General features: G+C 40.4%; 1 protein-coding gene across 1 annotated transcript; it reads left to right on the top strand.

The window, feature by feature from the left end:
* The first annotated feature begins 13,964 nt into the window (after positions 1–13,964).
* Positions 13,965–14,495, top strand: LOC111883683 (cellular nucleic acid-binding protein homolog). Its single transcript, XM_023880005.2, has one exon. The coding sequence runs from the start codon at positions 13,965–13,967 to the stop codon at positions 14,493–14,495; it is 531 nt and encodes a 176-aa protein (XP_023735773.2).
* The last annotated feature ends 566 nt before the right edge of the window (positions 14,496–15,061 follow it).

The raw sequence follows: 15,061 nt of genomic DNA, 5'->3' as shown, positions 1-15,061 counted from the left end.
TCTCCGGTCTTTAGTCTTTGGATGAGACTGTCGTAGAGGGTGTAGGGGCGACATGGCCGGTTCGAGTCCGTGCATCGTGTATGCTGGGCGTACTCCAAAGTATGCTGGGCATACTCCTTTGGATAAGCTTTGAAATGCGTGCCAAAAACTTCAAAAATGCGTAACTTTCGCATACGAGCTCCGTTTTTGACGTTCTTTATATCCACGCGTAGGCGACAAAATACTCTACACCTTTCATTTAGACTTCGTCGGTTAATTTTGACTTTAATTTTTAATATTTTATTTTAAATAGGCCGGGATATGATAATTTCGTTAAAAATCCATAACTTCTTTATCTGATGTCCATTTTCGTCTGTCTTTTTACCATTGTACTACTATTGTAGAGACCTTCAACTCTCGTTTAGGTTGCATCGGCTAAAAATTGCTCGATCTTTATTCCGAGTTTGTAGCTGTCTACCGTTGTTCTGAAACTTAGAAAAATTGTAACTTCTTCATACGAAGTCAGATTTGGACGTTCTTTTTATGCACGTTCACGGTTTAAAGTAATCTACGACTTTCGTTTAGGTGTCTAGGGTTAAAAAGTATTTTATTGAAGTTTCACTTTTACACTTATCAGTGTTTTACTGGGTGTGTTGTGGATTTTCGATTGGTCATAAGTTCATCGTTATAACTTGGATTTGAGTGTTCTTTATATTTTTGGAAACCTTGGCATGATATCTAACACTTTATGCATCCCAATTTAGATTTTAGAACACTTCATTTTTGATGCTGATTTATTTGACTTTTTGAATGTTACATTGGTTTGAAAATATCGGGTTGTCACATCATCCCCCTGTTAGAGGGAATTTCATCCCGAAATTTAATCTAAGATAGAGTGCTAGGAAAAAGATGCGGGTACTTTTGTTTCATCTGATTCTCACGTTCCCAGGTGTATTCTGGTCCTCGCTTGGTGTTCTAACGAACCTTCACAATGGGTATGCGGCTTTGTTTAGTTCTTTTAATTTCCCGATCCATGATCTCTACTGGCTGTTCTACGAATTGGAGATTCTCTTTGATTTCAATTTTTTCCAGAGGGATAACGAGGGTCTCATCGGAAAAGCATTTCTTTAGGTTCGATACGTGAAATGTAGGGTGTACGTTGTTGAGTTCCTGTGGTAATCGAAGTTTGTAAGCCACCGGGCCGATCCTGGCAAGGATCTCGAATGGTCCGATGTACCTTGGGTTTAGCTTTCCATGCTTTCAGAAACATATCAATCCCTTCCAGGGCGAGACTTTTAGTAGTACCCGGTCTCCAACCTGGAACTCCAAGGGTTTCCGTCTTTTATCCGCATAACTCTTTTGTCTGTCTCTTGAAGCCTTTAGTCACTCACGGATTTGAACAATCTTCCCCATAGTTTCTGTTATGATTTCTGGTCCAGTGAGAGTGTTGTTCGTTGCCTGTCCTCTTGCTAGTTGTGTGTCACCCACTTCAGCACAACACAGATGTGATCTGCACTTTCGGCCGTAGAGGGCTTTGAGTGGGGAAACCTTGATGCTAGTGTGGTAGCTATTGTTGTATGAAAAATCGACCAATGGTAAATGGGTGTCCCACGCCATGCCTAAATCGATCACGCAAGCTCTCAACATATCTTCTACGGTTTGTATGGTTCTCTCACTCTGGCCGTCGGTCTGTGGGTGATAAGCGGTACTCATGTCCAACCGCATTCCTAGAGATCTTTGTAGCGACTGCCAAAACCTCGAGGTGAATGTACTATCTCGGTCTGAGATAATGGATATTGGCACACCATGCAGTCGTACAATCTCCTTGATGTATGTTCTAGTTAGCTTCTCCAGTTTATCCATTTCTTTGATAGGTAGGAAGTGCGCATATTTAGTTAACCTGTCGACGATCACCCAGATGGTGCCGAGTCCGCTTGCCGTCTTGGGTAACTTGGTTATGAAGTCCATGGTTATCCGCTCCCACTTCCATTCGGGTATTTCTGGTTGCTGCAACAATGCTGAGGGCTTTTGGTATTCCACTTTGACTTTGGCGCAGGTCAGACATTTGCCTACATATGTAGCAATTTCGGCTTTCATGTTCGGCCACCAATACAGTTTCTTGAGGTCCAAATACATCTTATCTGTACCGGGATGTATGGAGTATCGTGTCTTATGGGCTTCGTCCATGACAAATTTTATGAATCCGCCAAACTTCGGCGTCCAGATCCGATTCATGAAGTAATAAACTCCGTCATCCTTGACTTCAAGATTCTTATCCATTCCCCTTAAGGATTCCCCTGCCACATTTTCGAAATTCAAGGCTTCTATTTGAACTTCCTTGATTTGTGTGGACAGGTGTGAATGGATTATCATAGTTAAAGATTTCACTCGGCGGCCCGAGTATTCCTTCCTGCTGAGTGCATCAGCTACCACATTAGCTTTTCCGGGATGATAATGAATTTCGCATTCGTAACCGTTTAATAGTTCTACCCATCGTCTTTGTCTCATGTTGAGTTCTTTCTGGTTGAGGATATGCTGTAGGCTTTTATGATCGGTGAAGATTGTACATTTCGTGCCGTAGAGATAGTGCCTCCAGATCTTTAGAATGAAAACGACTGCTCCTAGCTCGAGATCCTGCGTCGTGTAGTTTACCTCGTGCGCTGCAATAGAACGCATCCAAGTCCTTGGTTTGACGCATCATAGTAGACCACAAAGACTTCTATTCCTTTTGGTAAGGTTAAAATAAGTGCACTGTACAGGGCTCACTTTAGTGTTTGGAATGCGATGTCTTGTTTTTCTCCCTAGTCGAAGGTTACACTCTTCTGATTTAGGGTGGTAAGCGGCTTAGCAATCTTTGATAAGTTTTGTATGAACCTTCGGTAATACCCGGCGAGGCCCAAGAATTGCTGGATTTCCGTTGGATTCCTCAGAGTTGTCCAGTTCTCGATTGCCTTGATTTTGGATGGGTCCACGTGTATCCTCTACTTGCTGACCACGTGACCTAGGAAATCTACTTCCCGAATCCAAAATTCGCACTTTGAGAATTTTGCATATAGCTTCTCTGTCCTTAATGTTTCCAAAACTTGGTGGAGGTGTTGGCTATGTTCTTCCTTGCTCCTTGAATACATGAGTATATAATCTATGAACACGATCACAAATTTATCTAGGAAGGGACGACATACTCGGTTCATCAAGTCCATGAACACCGCTGGTGCATTTGTCAACCCAAAGGGCATCACTACAAACTCGTAGTGACCATAGCGAGTTCGGAATGCCGTTTTGGGAATGTCTCCTTCCAGGACTCGCAGCTGGTGATACCTAGATCTTAGATCGATCTTTTAAAATTACCTTGCTCCTTGTAGTTGGTTGAACAGATCGTCTATGCGCGGTAAGGGATATCGGTTCTTGATCGTGAGTTTGTTCAGTTCCCGGTAATCGATGCACATGTGAAAAGATCTGTCCTTCTTCTTTACGAATAGGACCGGTGCTCCCCATGGTGAGAAGCTCGGTCTGATGAAGCCTTTGCTTAGCAGCTCGTTTAGTTGACTGGACAGTTCCTGCATCACGGCTAGGGCTAGACGGTATGGCGATTTTGCTACTAGGGTAGCTCCAGGAATCAAGTCCATCCTGAACTCGACTTGGCACTCTGGTGGGACTCCTGGAAGATCTTCTGGGAAGACGTCTGGGAAATTGCAAACTTCCGGAATGTCTTTAATGTCTTTCGATTCTCGTTTCTTGTCTACCACGTCGGCTAGAAAGGCATGATATTCCTTGCAAAGGTATTTTTTGGCTTTGACGCAGGAGATGATTTGTAAATTTGTACTAGGTTTGTCACCATAAATGACAAGAGTTTTGCCGCTTGGCAGATTGAGGCGAATGGCCCTTTCGTGGGAATGTATATTGGCTTGGTGAAGGCTTAACCAGTCCATACCGATGATGACATCAAAACTTCTTATAGTAATTGGCATAAGATCGATTTGGAACAAGTGCTCATTTAAATTTAATGTACAGCCTATGTACATATCGTTTGCGCTTTCCGTTTTACCGTTTGCCATTTCTACTGTGAATATTTTATTGAGTGCTTGGGGTTTTTGATTAAGTAAGTATTTGACTTTATGACTCATGAAGCTTCTCTCCGCACCACAGTCAAAGAGTATGCATGCATAAATGTTGTTGAGGAGAAACGTACCCGTAACCACTATGGGAACGGCTATTGCCTCGTTCTGCCCTATTTCCAGCACTCTTCCTACACTGCCAACATTCTTTGCTTTAGGGCAGTCCTTCTTGTAGTGCCCAGCTTCCCCACACCCATAACATGTCTGGCTCACTCTATTACCAGGAACTTGGGTGATTGGTCGCGCCAGTGCCTTATAGAAACGGGCAGTGTACCCTTTCCTGTCACAGTTTTTATAGTGCATCTCTCGGCAATTACCGTGGTGATGGTAATTGCATTTGTTGCACTTTGTCAGGTTCCCAACATATTGCTTCGTTGGCGCGGGGGTAGCGGGAACAACAGTGGGGGCAGTAGCGGCATGGACCGCCACTATTTGTTTCTTTGAAGGTTCCTGCGAAGTTTGACCTTTCCTCTTGTTCCAAACCTTCTTCTTGTTGTTGTTGTTGTTGCTCCCTTTGGTTGGTTCTGGGATGACGGTTGTGACACTTTGGTAGACTCCATGATCAACGAGAGATTGTGCCAGTTCCTTGGCGCTGTCGAACGTTGTGGGTTTGGAAGCTAGCACACTTTCTCGAAGCTGGGGTGACAGCCCCCAGATGTACCTTTCCACCTTCTGGCTTTCCAGAATCATCATTCCTTGACAAAGTATCGTCAAGTCACTGAATTTATTTGTATAGCTTGTGATGTCTGAGCCTACCATCGTAAGGCCCCAAAGCTCCTGTTCGAGCTTCTGAATCTCGCCCCTTGGGCAATACTCTCGTAGTAGCAGCCGTTTCAGGTTCTCCTAACCCATGGAGTTTGCCACCACCAGAGTTAGTGACTTGACGTGGCCATTCCACCACGTTAGGGCTCTCTTGGAGAAAGTACAGGTAGCAAATTTTACTTTGCTTTCTTCGGGGCATGAGCATATCTTGAACACAACTTCTGTTTTCTCTATCCATTGGGATAGAGCCATCACTCCCCCAGTTCCATTAAAGGGGATGGGTTTGCTGTTGGAGAAGTCTTTATAGGTACATTCCCCGGAACGCCCTTGGGTTTGGCCATTTGTAAAGCTGTTTATCCCTCCTCCTGATCCGTTGTTACTCATTTGTGCCATTGCTGTAGTTACGGCGGCTGTTACAGCAGCCTGAAAGGTAGCAGCATCCATCGATGGAGGGGGTGGTGGAGGTGGTGTTGGTGCTTCGTTTGTATTGAAACATCGGGGATTCCTTCTTGGTGGCATGATTCTGCCACAAGTTAAGAGACGAATACTTGATAAGTCATTTGAAATGATTAAGGAAGGTTTATAAATATTAGTTCTGAACATTTCTGGTTTTTGTATGTTAATGGAAACTTTCAAAAGAAAACAAGCATATGATTAATGGGATACTCAAGGAAGTAATAATTGCCTGTCGATTTCATTGATATTAGTATATGATACAACAATCAGGAAAATTTGACCTTTAATAGGTCTAGGGTACATCAATGAAAATGGGAAAATTTGACAGCATTCCGGCCTCCGAATTGTGTGTTCACAATCCGTCGGGTTTACATTTATACAAGAAAAGATAACACCAACACTTAGCCGATAGATATAAATATAGCGTCAGAAGTACGCGTTCTATTCCGAGTAGGTAGGGCGTTGCGGACCATGGTAGGTAGTTGTGGAAGTCTTAGCTCGGGCTACTTGACGTTCAACCTCGATGATACGCCTTTCCATAGTGGCCTGTTGCTCACGGAACTCCCTTACTTTGGCCCTAGTAGCAGTAATGTATTTCTGAAGGGAAAAGGTATGCTCTATTGTCCGATCGTGTTCTTCGTCCAGACGACGAAGACGTACCGCAATGACAGCATTGGTAGCCCCAATGTCCAATAGTTGGTTGGCATTTGCTCTTACTTGCTAGCCTTGGTTGGCAATGTGACGAACCATGAAAGGGAGTGCCCTGTCAGCCGAACCCCCATTGCGGAGGATATAAACGCTTCGTGCCATGCCGTAGGGTGGGCGTTGCCCTTGTTCCCTGCTCCATTGCTTCATATCCATAGCCCAGCGAGGCGTGGGGCCCTGAAAGTCTCGTCGAGGAATTACTGCTCCTCGGGGAGGGTTGTAGATCTCAGGTTCCGAGTCTGTGCTCCCACCATCTCCTTCCTCTTCTGATTCTTCGTTTTTGGTCTTCCTCAGGATCCTTTTCGGATTCCTCTTCTGGTTCTTCCTCGGGAATTTCCTCTTCGGAATCCTCTTCTGGGTCATCCTCAATCCAACCTCCATTTCCTTGGTTGGGATAGTAGGGGTCCCCGGGAATGTGAAATCCTTCCATTTTGTCTGGTCGAGAAGTAGAGGTAAGAAAACTTGGGAGAAAAAGTAATTTTTGATAAGAAAATATTTATTTGACGATTTCCTAATTTTAACTAAATATTGGGGTTTGAACGATTTTTTGTAGCTCTTAAGGCTCTATAAAATACTCCTATAGTATTTCAAATTTGTAAGTTTGATTCTAGTAATTACTTTGGTAAGTTTTCGACTTGTTACTCACTACGACCATTCCTCGACACATGTTGGTCACATCCAGGATAAATATAGTTGATCAGACTATATTTATTCTTGATTTGATTACATATCCTGAGGCCTAGTCGTAGTGTTGCGACTTGTCTTAATAGTTTTATAAAATTTTGTTATGATACGAGATCGATGCATGCTAGTACTTATACTTTTATAAAAAGGAAGTGTATATCACTTTAATTTATCAAAAGTATCGTTTATGAAAAATGTTTTGTTAGAGGGTTTTTGGTCCCTTTGCATTTATAGTTTGTATATCTTATGTGGTTTGATATACTTAGTTCACTATAAACAATGCTCTGATACCCATCTGTCACACCCCCAAACCAGAATGGCAGAAACATTCGGGGGTGGGTGACTTCACGTAGTATCATAACAGTTGAATATTATAAAGAAAGTAAACACAACAATCATATATATAACAAAAACTTACATTGTTGCATGTAATACATGTTTCAAAAGAATATTACAAATATGATGATTTAAAATGTTTTGATAATAGACGCCTTAGCGTTCCTTCCCAAAAGCTGATGGTTACCTGTATTACTGATTCCCTGAGAAATACAAGTAGTTTTGAAGAAGTGTCAACAATTAAGTTGGTGAGTTTATAAGTGTTTTTGTACTAAAATTTTTATCTCTTTTAGTAAAAATAAATGAATGTGTTTTCCAGAAAATCCAATATTTCCTTTTCATAGTTTGAAAAAGTTCCAAAGGTTGGAGTGCATTAGTATCTTTCGTGCTCAAATGATGAAAGTGAATTTATACTCAAAGTAATGTATTTACTGAATGCATTCAAGAGTCTCATAAATCAAGATTATTTAATACTTCTGTGTGAGTTTTATAACCATGCTATTGACCCGGACTGCCTGTAACAACGTTCTTCAGGCATTGTAGTGTTATGACGTTTGTCACCCCAGACCTGCCGGTCTAACTATAGCTAACAGTTTAGGTGCGGGATTGTCATTCCCGTATAGATCTATACACAAGTATCATGCTATCCCTCCAATAGATTATTGTTTATAATACAGGGCTTGAAATACATACTTGAGAGTACGTTGAAGTCGAATGTCTCACAACACTTAGTATTAATAGATTTATTAAAGAACCTTCTATATTTCATGTACATAAAAGTATTTCATTTCCACAATGTTTACGTAAAGATGTAATGAATAACTTGTAAATTACACCTATTATAGTTTTTCCAAAAGTGTGTACCATTTGGTGATAAAAAAAACTCGATGTGATACTAACTTTGTATATAGTTTATACGTTGATATCGAAGTTGTTTAACATTTATAAAAATGTAGGTGGTGTATTTGAATCTGCATAAAACGATAAGTTTTTCTCGTATTACACTTGTATCCCCCCTAAAATATGAAAAAAGATGTGAAAAGAAAGTAGGGGTGTGAACTAACTTGGATAGTGTGACGATTTGAAGAAAGCAAGCTTTTTCTCGGGTGGCACTTCGAACGAAAAGTGGCGAGATTCTCGGGAATCACGGGGCTTCGGACCTTCGTCAGGGCTGGGGTTTGAAACCGGGGTGTCTGGCTCGTCTTAGGATGCTAAACGGGGAGTAAATGTGACAACCGTCAATTTCCGGTCAAGTCAAAGTCAACTAAAGTCAACAAGTCAAACTGGTCGACTCAATTAACCCTTGGGTACTAGGGCTTACGTTAGGTAATTACTATACAACTCGTTATTCTAATGAGAAATCATCAATTGAAAAGTTCATGTATCTAGATTTCATTAACCTAAAACTGCGTTAAGTAATGAACCAAACCGATAAAACAATGTTGCATACCCATCAGGAGTGTGTAGGACCCTTAAGCATGGCTTAACAAGGTTTACGGACCTTGCGTTGCGAAGTCGGGCACTCACATGTGTCACACACGAAACCTCTCTCAATCGTTTTCACTCTATCTCTCTATTTAGAATCTCTCCCAAATCTCTCCATGTATGTGAAATCTCTCCCAAATCTCTCTAAGTATGAGAAATCTCTCCAAGTATGTCAAATCCCCAAATCTCTCCAAGTATGTGAAATCTCTCCAAGTACGTGAAATCTCTCCAAAATCTCTCTCAAAAGTTCCCTTAACTTTTTATAGTCTTTTAGGCCATCCTGACCCTTAACCAGGTCAAAAACAGCTTAAAACGGTGTAAAAACGGATAAAATAGACTTAAGGACCCGAAACCCCTCTTAAGGAGCCGAACCCTCTTAGGAACCGAACTTGTCAGAAACGAAGGTGTCAGAAGCGAAGGCATCAGAAGCGAAGACATTAGAAGCAAAATGCACCACCTCGGACCGAAGTTCAGCAGACCGAACCGAACCCTCCCTTTCGGGCCCGAACCTCGGACGAACCGAACTGACCAGCTTCGCTCCATTTCGCCTCCAGACTCACCCGTGCCTTCGGTCCCATCCTTCCAAGGACAGAACCTAGCCACCTTCGGCCCCCCATGCGAGAAGCCTCGCAGAAAGAGCATTTCTTCCCGGTTTTCGACCACGATTTCATTTTAAACCCGTTTTTCATCATTTTAACGTGAGATTTTCACCCAAAACTTTATTTTAACATATAAGGCCCCATATTTATTAATTAATCACGTTTTTGGGGATAAAACCTTATCCAAGAAGAGTGGGTGAAGTACAAGAGGTGGACTCTTGACTTTCCTTTAGTTAATGACACAAGCAACCACCCCCACACCCACTCCATGACCAGCCACACTCCTCCCACCATACCTAGTCACATCCTTGTAATTTATCATCATTTCCATCCATTCTCACGTTCTAAGAGCTGGGAAAAACTCCTCACTTCACTCATTTTCTCTCATATCCACCAAAAGATCAAACACTTTTCTCTCAACTCTTCTCTCTCAATTTCGAAATTTCCAAGTCATTTTCCAAGGCTTTTCTTCTACTTTTGGTAAGTATACTCATCTTCCATATAATTATTTCACTTCCTTCTACTAAAATCATAGATATTTTGCACAAACGTCATCTCATTCATGTTAGATCTTCGAACCTTCAAGACATCTTCTTAGTGTTCTTGAATGGAACACTACCTTTCTCCATCATCCATCTACTGAAATCATATAAGGTGAGTTCATACCCCTATGTTTTCATGTTTTTCTTAAGTTTTAAGGGGGGGGGGGGGGGGGAGAATACAAGTTAAAACACCAAGAACACAACTAAACTTTTCCAACAGCTTTCATCAAGAAAGTTTAACTCCATTCACGGACTGTTTTGGTCAACTTAAACATTTTAGTTTTCAAAACTATATTAGATGCAAATAGTTCAGGTTTATACCTTTAAAATGACTACTTTCACATCTTCATACGATTTTTCTACGATTTATGGTGATTTTTACAAAACAGCCTATCATTTCAAGAACAAATCCAGACCTGTTTGTGAATATGGACATTTTAACCCAAGTTAAAGACTTCCAAAAATCATAATAAAAATTATGGATAAATTAGACAGATTTTATGAACTCTTAAAATTTATGATTTTTATAAAACAGTGCTGAAAGGCTAAAAACTAGTTAACAGCTTATAACTTTCATAACACTTTGTATTATGTTGAGCAAAGTGTATAATAATAAGTACTAAATATTGAATGTGTTTTCTTGTTAGTTTATCATCATAAACTGAAATTTAGTCATTCATGATAAGTTTCTTTATTCATTTAGAACACTTATAAGAAGCTATAATAAGCATAGTTTATGGATTCGTAGCACTAATGCATTTTCATAAAAGAGTTCTTTTACATTATAAACGTTTCAGATAAACTATAATAGGTATAGCTTATGTATCTTTTACATTTCAAACTTATTTACCAAAGGTTTTCAGTTCAGTTCACGTAAATCTGTTAATGAATAAATTTGTGAGTCATTCCCTTTGTGTTACCTTCATGGTAACAAAGTCAAAAGTCGTGTAAATTATAACCAGAGTCTCTTGTAGGGAGAGCGTGATAGTTGTGTATAGATCTATATCAGGTCTGACAAACCCGCACCTGAGCTGCTTGCAGCAGCTAGACCGACAGGTCTGGGGTGACAAGTGTCATTTCGCGGAGACGCCTGAAGAACGTCGTATTACGAGGCCATCGGAGTTTAGCATGGTTATAATAGCTCACTTGTAGTATCAAAAAATCATAAGATTTACGGGTTCTACTTTTAAATTAGCGTGTTATGTCGATTTAACTCACAAGAATTACTTTAAGTATGGAAAAATACTTGTACACTTTCATATCAAAAAGGGTTTTATGCCGATTTAAAATCACTTTTATATCTTTAAGTATGGAAAATAATTGTTTACTTTTGGTCCTGGGATTTAGGACTACCTGACTCTTATAAGGAAAATATTGGATTTTTTTTGGAAACATATTTCTGTTAAAACTACATTCATCTAGAATTGCTAGGCTTCGGTTATAATTGCTAAGTGTATATGTTAGAGTTATATAAGAATCTATTCATAATCGACTTAGAATTGGTGTGTCCGTCTTTCCTCCTATTCCTTGTTTGGTTGTGGATCTAGGGTAGACCCATTATATTCGACAGTTTATTTAATTTAAATCTTATATAGTTTATATACGCTGAGTGATTATAGAAGGAATCCATGGGTCTTTCTAGGGTTCATCATCGCATAACATAGAGGCATTCATTTCATACATAATAAAGAAAATATTGGATTTTCTAGAAACATACTTTGTCGCTTTTACAAGGAAAACAGTTTCGTTCTCAAACTAAACTCTTATGAACTCACCAACTTAATTGTTGACACTTTTTCAAAACTACTTGTATTCTCAGGAAATCAGTGAAACAGGAAAACCGACAGCATTTTGAGGATGGGACGTTAAATCGTCAAACAGTTCATTTTGTCATCATAATGTAATTGATTTGAAACATGTAAAAATATACTTTGGTTTAACTTTTTCAATTATATTTATGATGGTTGTATCTACTTTGAGCACTATTATACGCATTGTTGTGATACTATACATGAAGTCCTCTACCCCCGAACGTTTCCGCCATCCTTGGTTTGGGGGTGTGACAGATTGGTATCAGAGCATTGTTTATAGTGAACTAAGTATATCGAACCACATAAGATATACAAACTATAAATGCTTTGGGACTAAGTTCTCTGATTTAACATTTTCAAATAACTATACTTTTAGAAATAAATAGTTTCTGGTTAAAAGTATACATGCATGCATACATATTAAGGTCAACATAATTCTAGAACAAAACAAAAGTAATGATTGTTGAATGGCACAAGTAGGCTTGGGGATGTATAGTCAGGTCTGGGAATGACATAGCCTGATCAACTATGTCTAACCCAGAAGTGATTAGCATATTCCCAGGATTGGTTGTCACATTGCAACAAGTCTTAAAACTTAACAATTCTATCTACAAACAAACATTGAAAAGCATAAGTCAAACATTAAAATACTATAGGAGTATTTTGTAATACTATAACCAACTTATGTGAAAATTAAAGACCCCTATTAGTAGGTCCTTAACGATTGAGTGCGTACGCTAAGGTTATACATAATTGAAGATATTATAGACTCAGAATCTATGACTATTACTCTACTTCCTGTTCCTTGTTTGGTTATGGATTTAGAGTAGATTCATTTATTCAAAGGTCTATTCTATCTCAGATTATGTGTAACTGGTATGCACTAAGTGATTATAGACATGACTGACAAGGATCACCCCTATAAGTAATTAATTATAGAGTCAGACGCCAAGTAATTATCTCTTCCACTCCTATTCTCGCACGTATAACATAGCAAGATCCTACTTACTAGGCGACCCCAACTTTCCCAACCAGAGAAATGGAGGATGCTTATGAGAAGAATCAGAAGCGGAACTGGAGGTAATCATCCCTCCATGCATAGCCAGGGTTCCCGCGAACCGTTTCGACTACATCGAACCTGTGCCCCGTTGGGTAACCATGATTGAGGGTTGGAGTCGACAGCAAGAACAACAATCACCATGTGGAGACCAACGAGGGTGCTATGACCTCAACCACGGGGGACCGACTGACAGAGCCCTCCCGACGAAGACCCGGTAGATCGCGAACATCGGGGATTAAAACAGGGAGACTGCAAACCGAGTTCGAAAACTGCACACTACTACGGATCCTACCGTCTCACGTACCCGAGACTCGGAAACAGACTACTATTTCAAAGACCAACTCTATTTTTAGGACCTTATCGCCGCTCGAGCAGAGGCAGGAGAATAACATGGCAGACACACGACATTCCAAGAGAGGAGGATTGCAACCAAACATCGATTGGCAGAGCTGCAAGGTGCATCGACTTTGCCTCAGGCATCGCGAGAGACGGATCGTCATGAGTAGAGTTCATACCGCTCTCAAGACCTTGTAAATTAGATTCATGCGTATGCATTGGTACTACTCTATTCTAGGTGTAAGCATGACACTGTGATCTAAGCGATCACACTAATCGAGAGATCTAGTTGCTATCAAAACTTTTCCTTGTGTGGATGTGAGACAGACTTGCATCGAGGTCAAAATTTTTCGCTAAAAGCATAACTACTAGAATCATATTAACAAGATGGGCTTAGAACATTCCTAACAGACTCGAAAGTATATTTAGTCTTAATTATATAACTAAGCATACATCAATTGGTCATAATAAGGACCTAGCTTGGGTCAAATTACTAGGTTTCACTTGGATACAAAACTAGTAAAACACATGAGTTTATCATATATAGACTCGCGTCATGAATTGTTTTCAGAACACCATAAAACAACCGAAATATGTTACAAATTGAACCAAGATAAACTTAGTTAGAAAACTCACGACGTATAGCCATTCTAAAAGATTCATTACCGTCTCTCCCTTAAACAATATGGTTGAGGGGTGCCTTCTTCGTAGACCTATAGGGCGCGATCATACCAGTACTAATACACCGGATCCCATCAAAACTCCTCAGCTAAGTGTGTTTAGACAAACATGATTCTAAGATAAATAAAGCTTAACGCCTGTACGAAACCTACTTCTACCCACTACCATATTGCGTCTTAGGGACGTTAGCAGAAACACCGAGAATAGTTCAGTAAAGTGAGAAATTTATATATATGTATATAAATGGTAAGGATATAACTAGAGATAATCTTCCCTACTCATGACATCGTGTATCCTCATGCAACATGATTATGTCTTCATAAGAAGGTAACCAGCCAACAAGCAAGGTAGCAATCCTGCAGATAGATCCTGCTACTTTTCTAGCTGCAGTCACAGTAGTCGTGACAGCTGTCATGGAGCAACTCAATGCTAACAACGCCATAAGAGATGGAAGCGGTACCGACAATACAGATTGTTTTAATAATCAGGAACACCGGCGGGTGTCTGCCAACGAAGGCGCCTCCGGCCACAAACCTACGGACAAGAAGCGAAAGTTCTGGGACGAAAACAAGTGTAACCTACCTCAAAAATTCGCTGGAAGAAAGCAATCCGTGGCTGCACCTGCCAGTACAATAGCAGTCACGACACATGCATCGACACTAGCCACAAGGTCTGTCACCCAAGTGCCGGAAAGACCATATAAGGGATCACTCCCAAGGTGTAACAAGTGTGGCTTCCATCACAATGGGGTTTGCCGGGTGATGCACTGTAAAAACTGCGGCAAGGACGGACATACTGCCCGCTTCTGCAAAAACCAAACCCAGCACCTCCCTTCAATCACCAGCACCAAGGTAGGCCCAGTATGCTACCTATGCGGTGAAACGGGACACTTCAAGAGAGAATGTCCAACTGAGAAGAATGACGGGGGAGCAGGAGGAGTGTGATGAACACACCAACAAGAGCAGCAAGGGAACCATATTAGGACTTTTTGTAATGTTTCCAACGACAAAAAAACGTTTAAGTACCATATGTTTGTAATGAATTTGGTATGCTTGCTAAAATTACTGTCTTTCTAGAAGTAGTTAAAATACTCTCTCGTTCAAATCAAACCAAAGACACTTATATATGACCTTAGGACCATTACATGTAAGCTGTGATGACTTTGTACATACATTGGGGTTAATTATAATCAAAATACTAAAGACTTGAAACAAATAATCCCATCCTAACTCCTGTTCCATGTCTAGTAGTAGGATTAGAGTGGAGCCACCCACTCGACGATTTCGCCAATATCAAATTTCATACAACGTGCATATACCGCAATACTCTCTCGTTCAAATCAAACCAAAGACACTTATATATGACCTTAGGACCATTACATGTAAGCTGTGATGACTTTGTACATACATTGGGGTTAATTATAATCAAAATACTAAAGACTTGAAACAAATAATCCCATCCTAACTCCTGTTCCATGTCTAGTAGTAGGATTAGAGTGGAGCCACCCACT

The sequence above is a fragment of the Lactuca sativa genome, chromosome 5 (genome assembly GCF_002870075.4).
Source record: "Lactuca sativa cultivar Salinas chromosome 5, Lsat_Salinas_v11, whole genome shotgun sequence".
NCBI lineage: Eukaryota > Viridiplantae > Streptophyta > Magnoliopsida > Asterales > Asteraceae > Lactuca > Lactuca sativa.
Note: the sequence above shows the minus strand (reverse complement) of the source record. Positions and strands in the feature narration are given on the sequence as shown.

Bases quoted from the DNA above. Each gene is read 5' to 3' on its own strand.
- LOC111883683 (XM_023880005.2), top strand. From the start codon at position 13,965: ATGGAGCAACTCAATGCTAACAACGCCATAAGAGATGGAAGCGGTACC.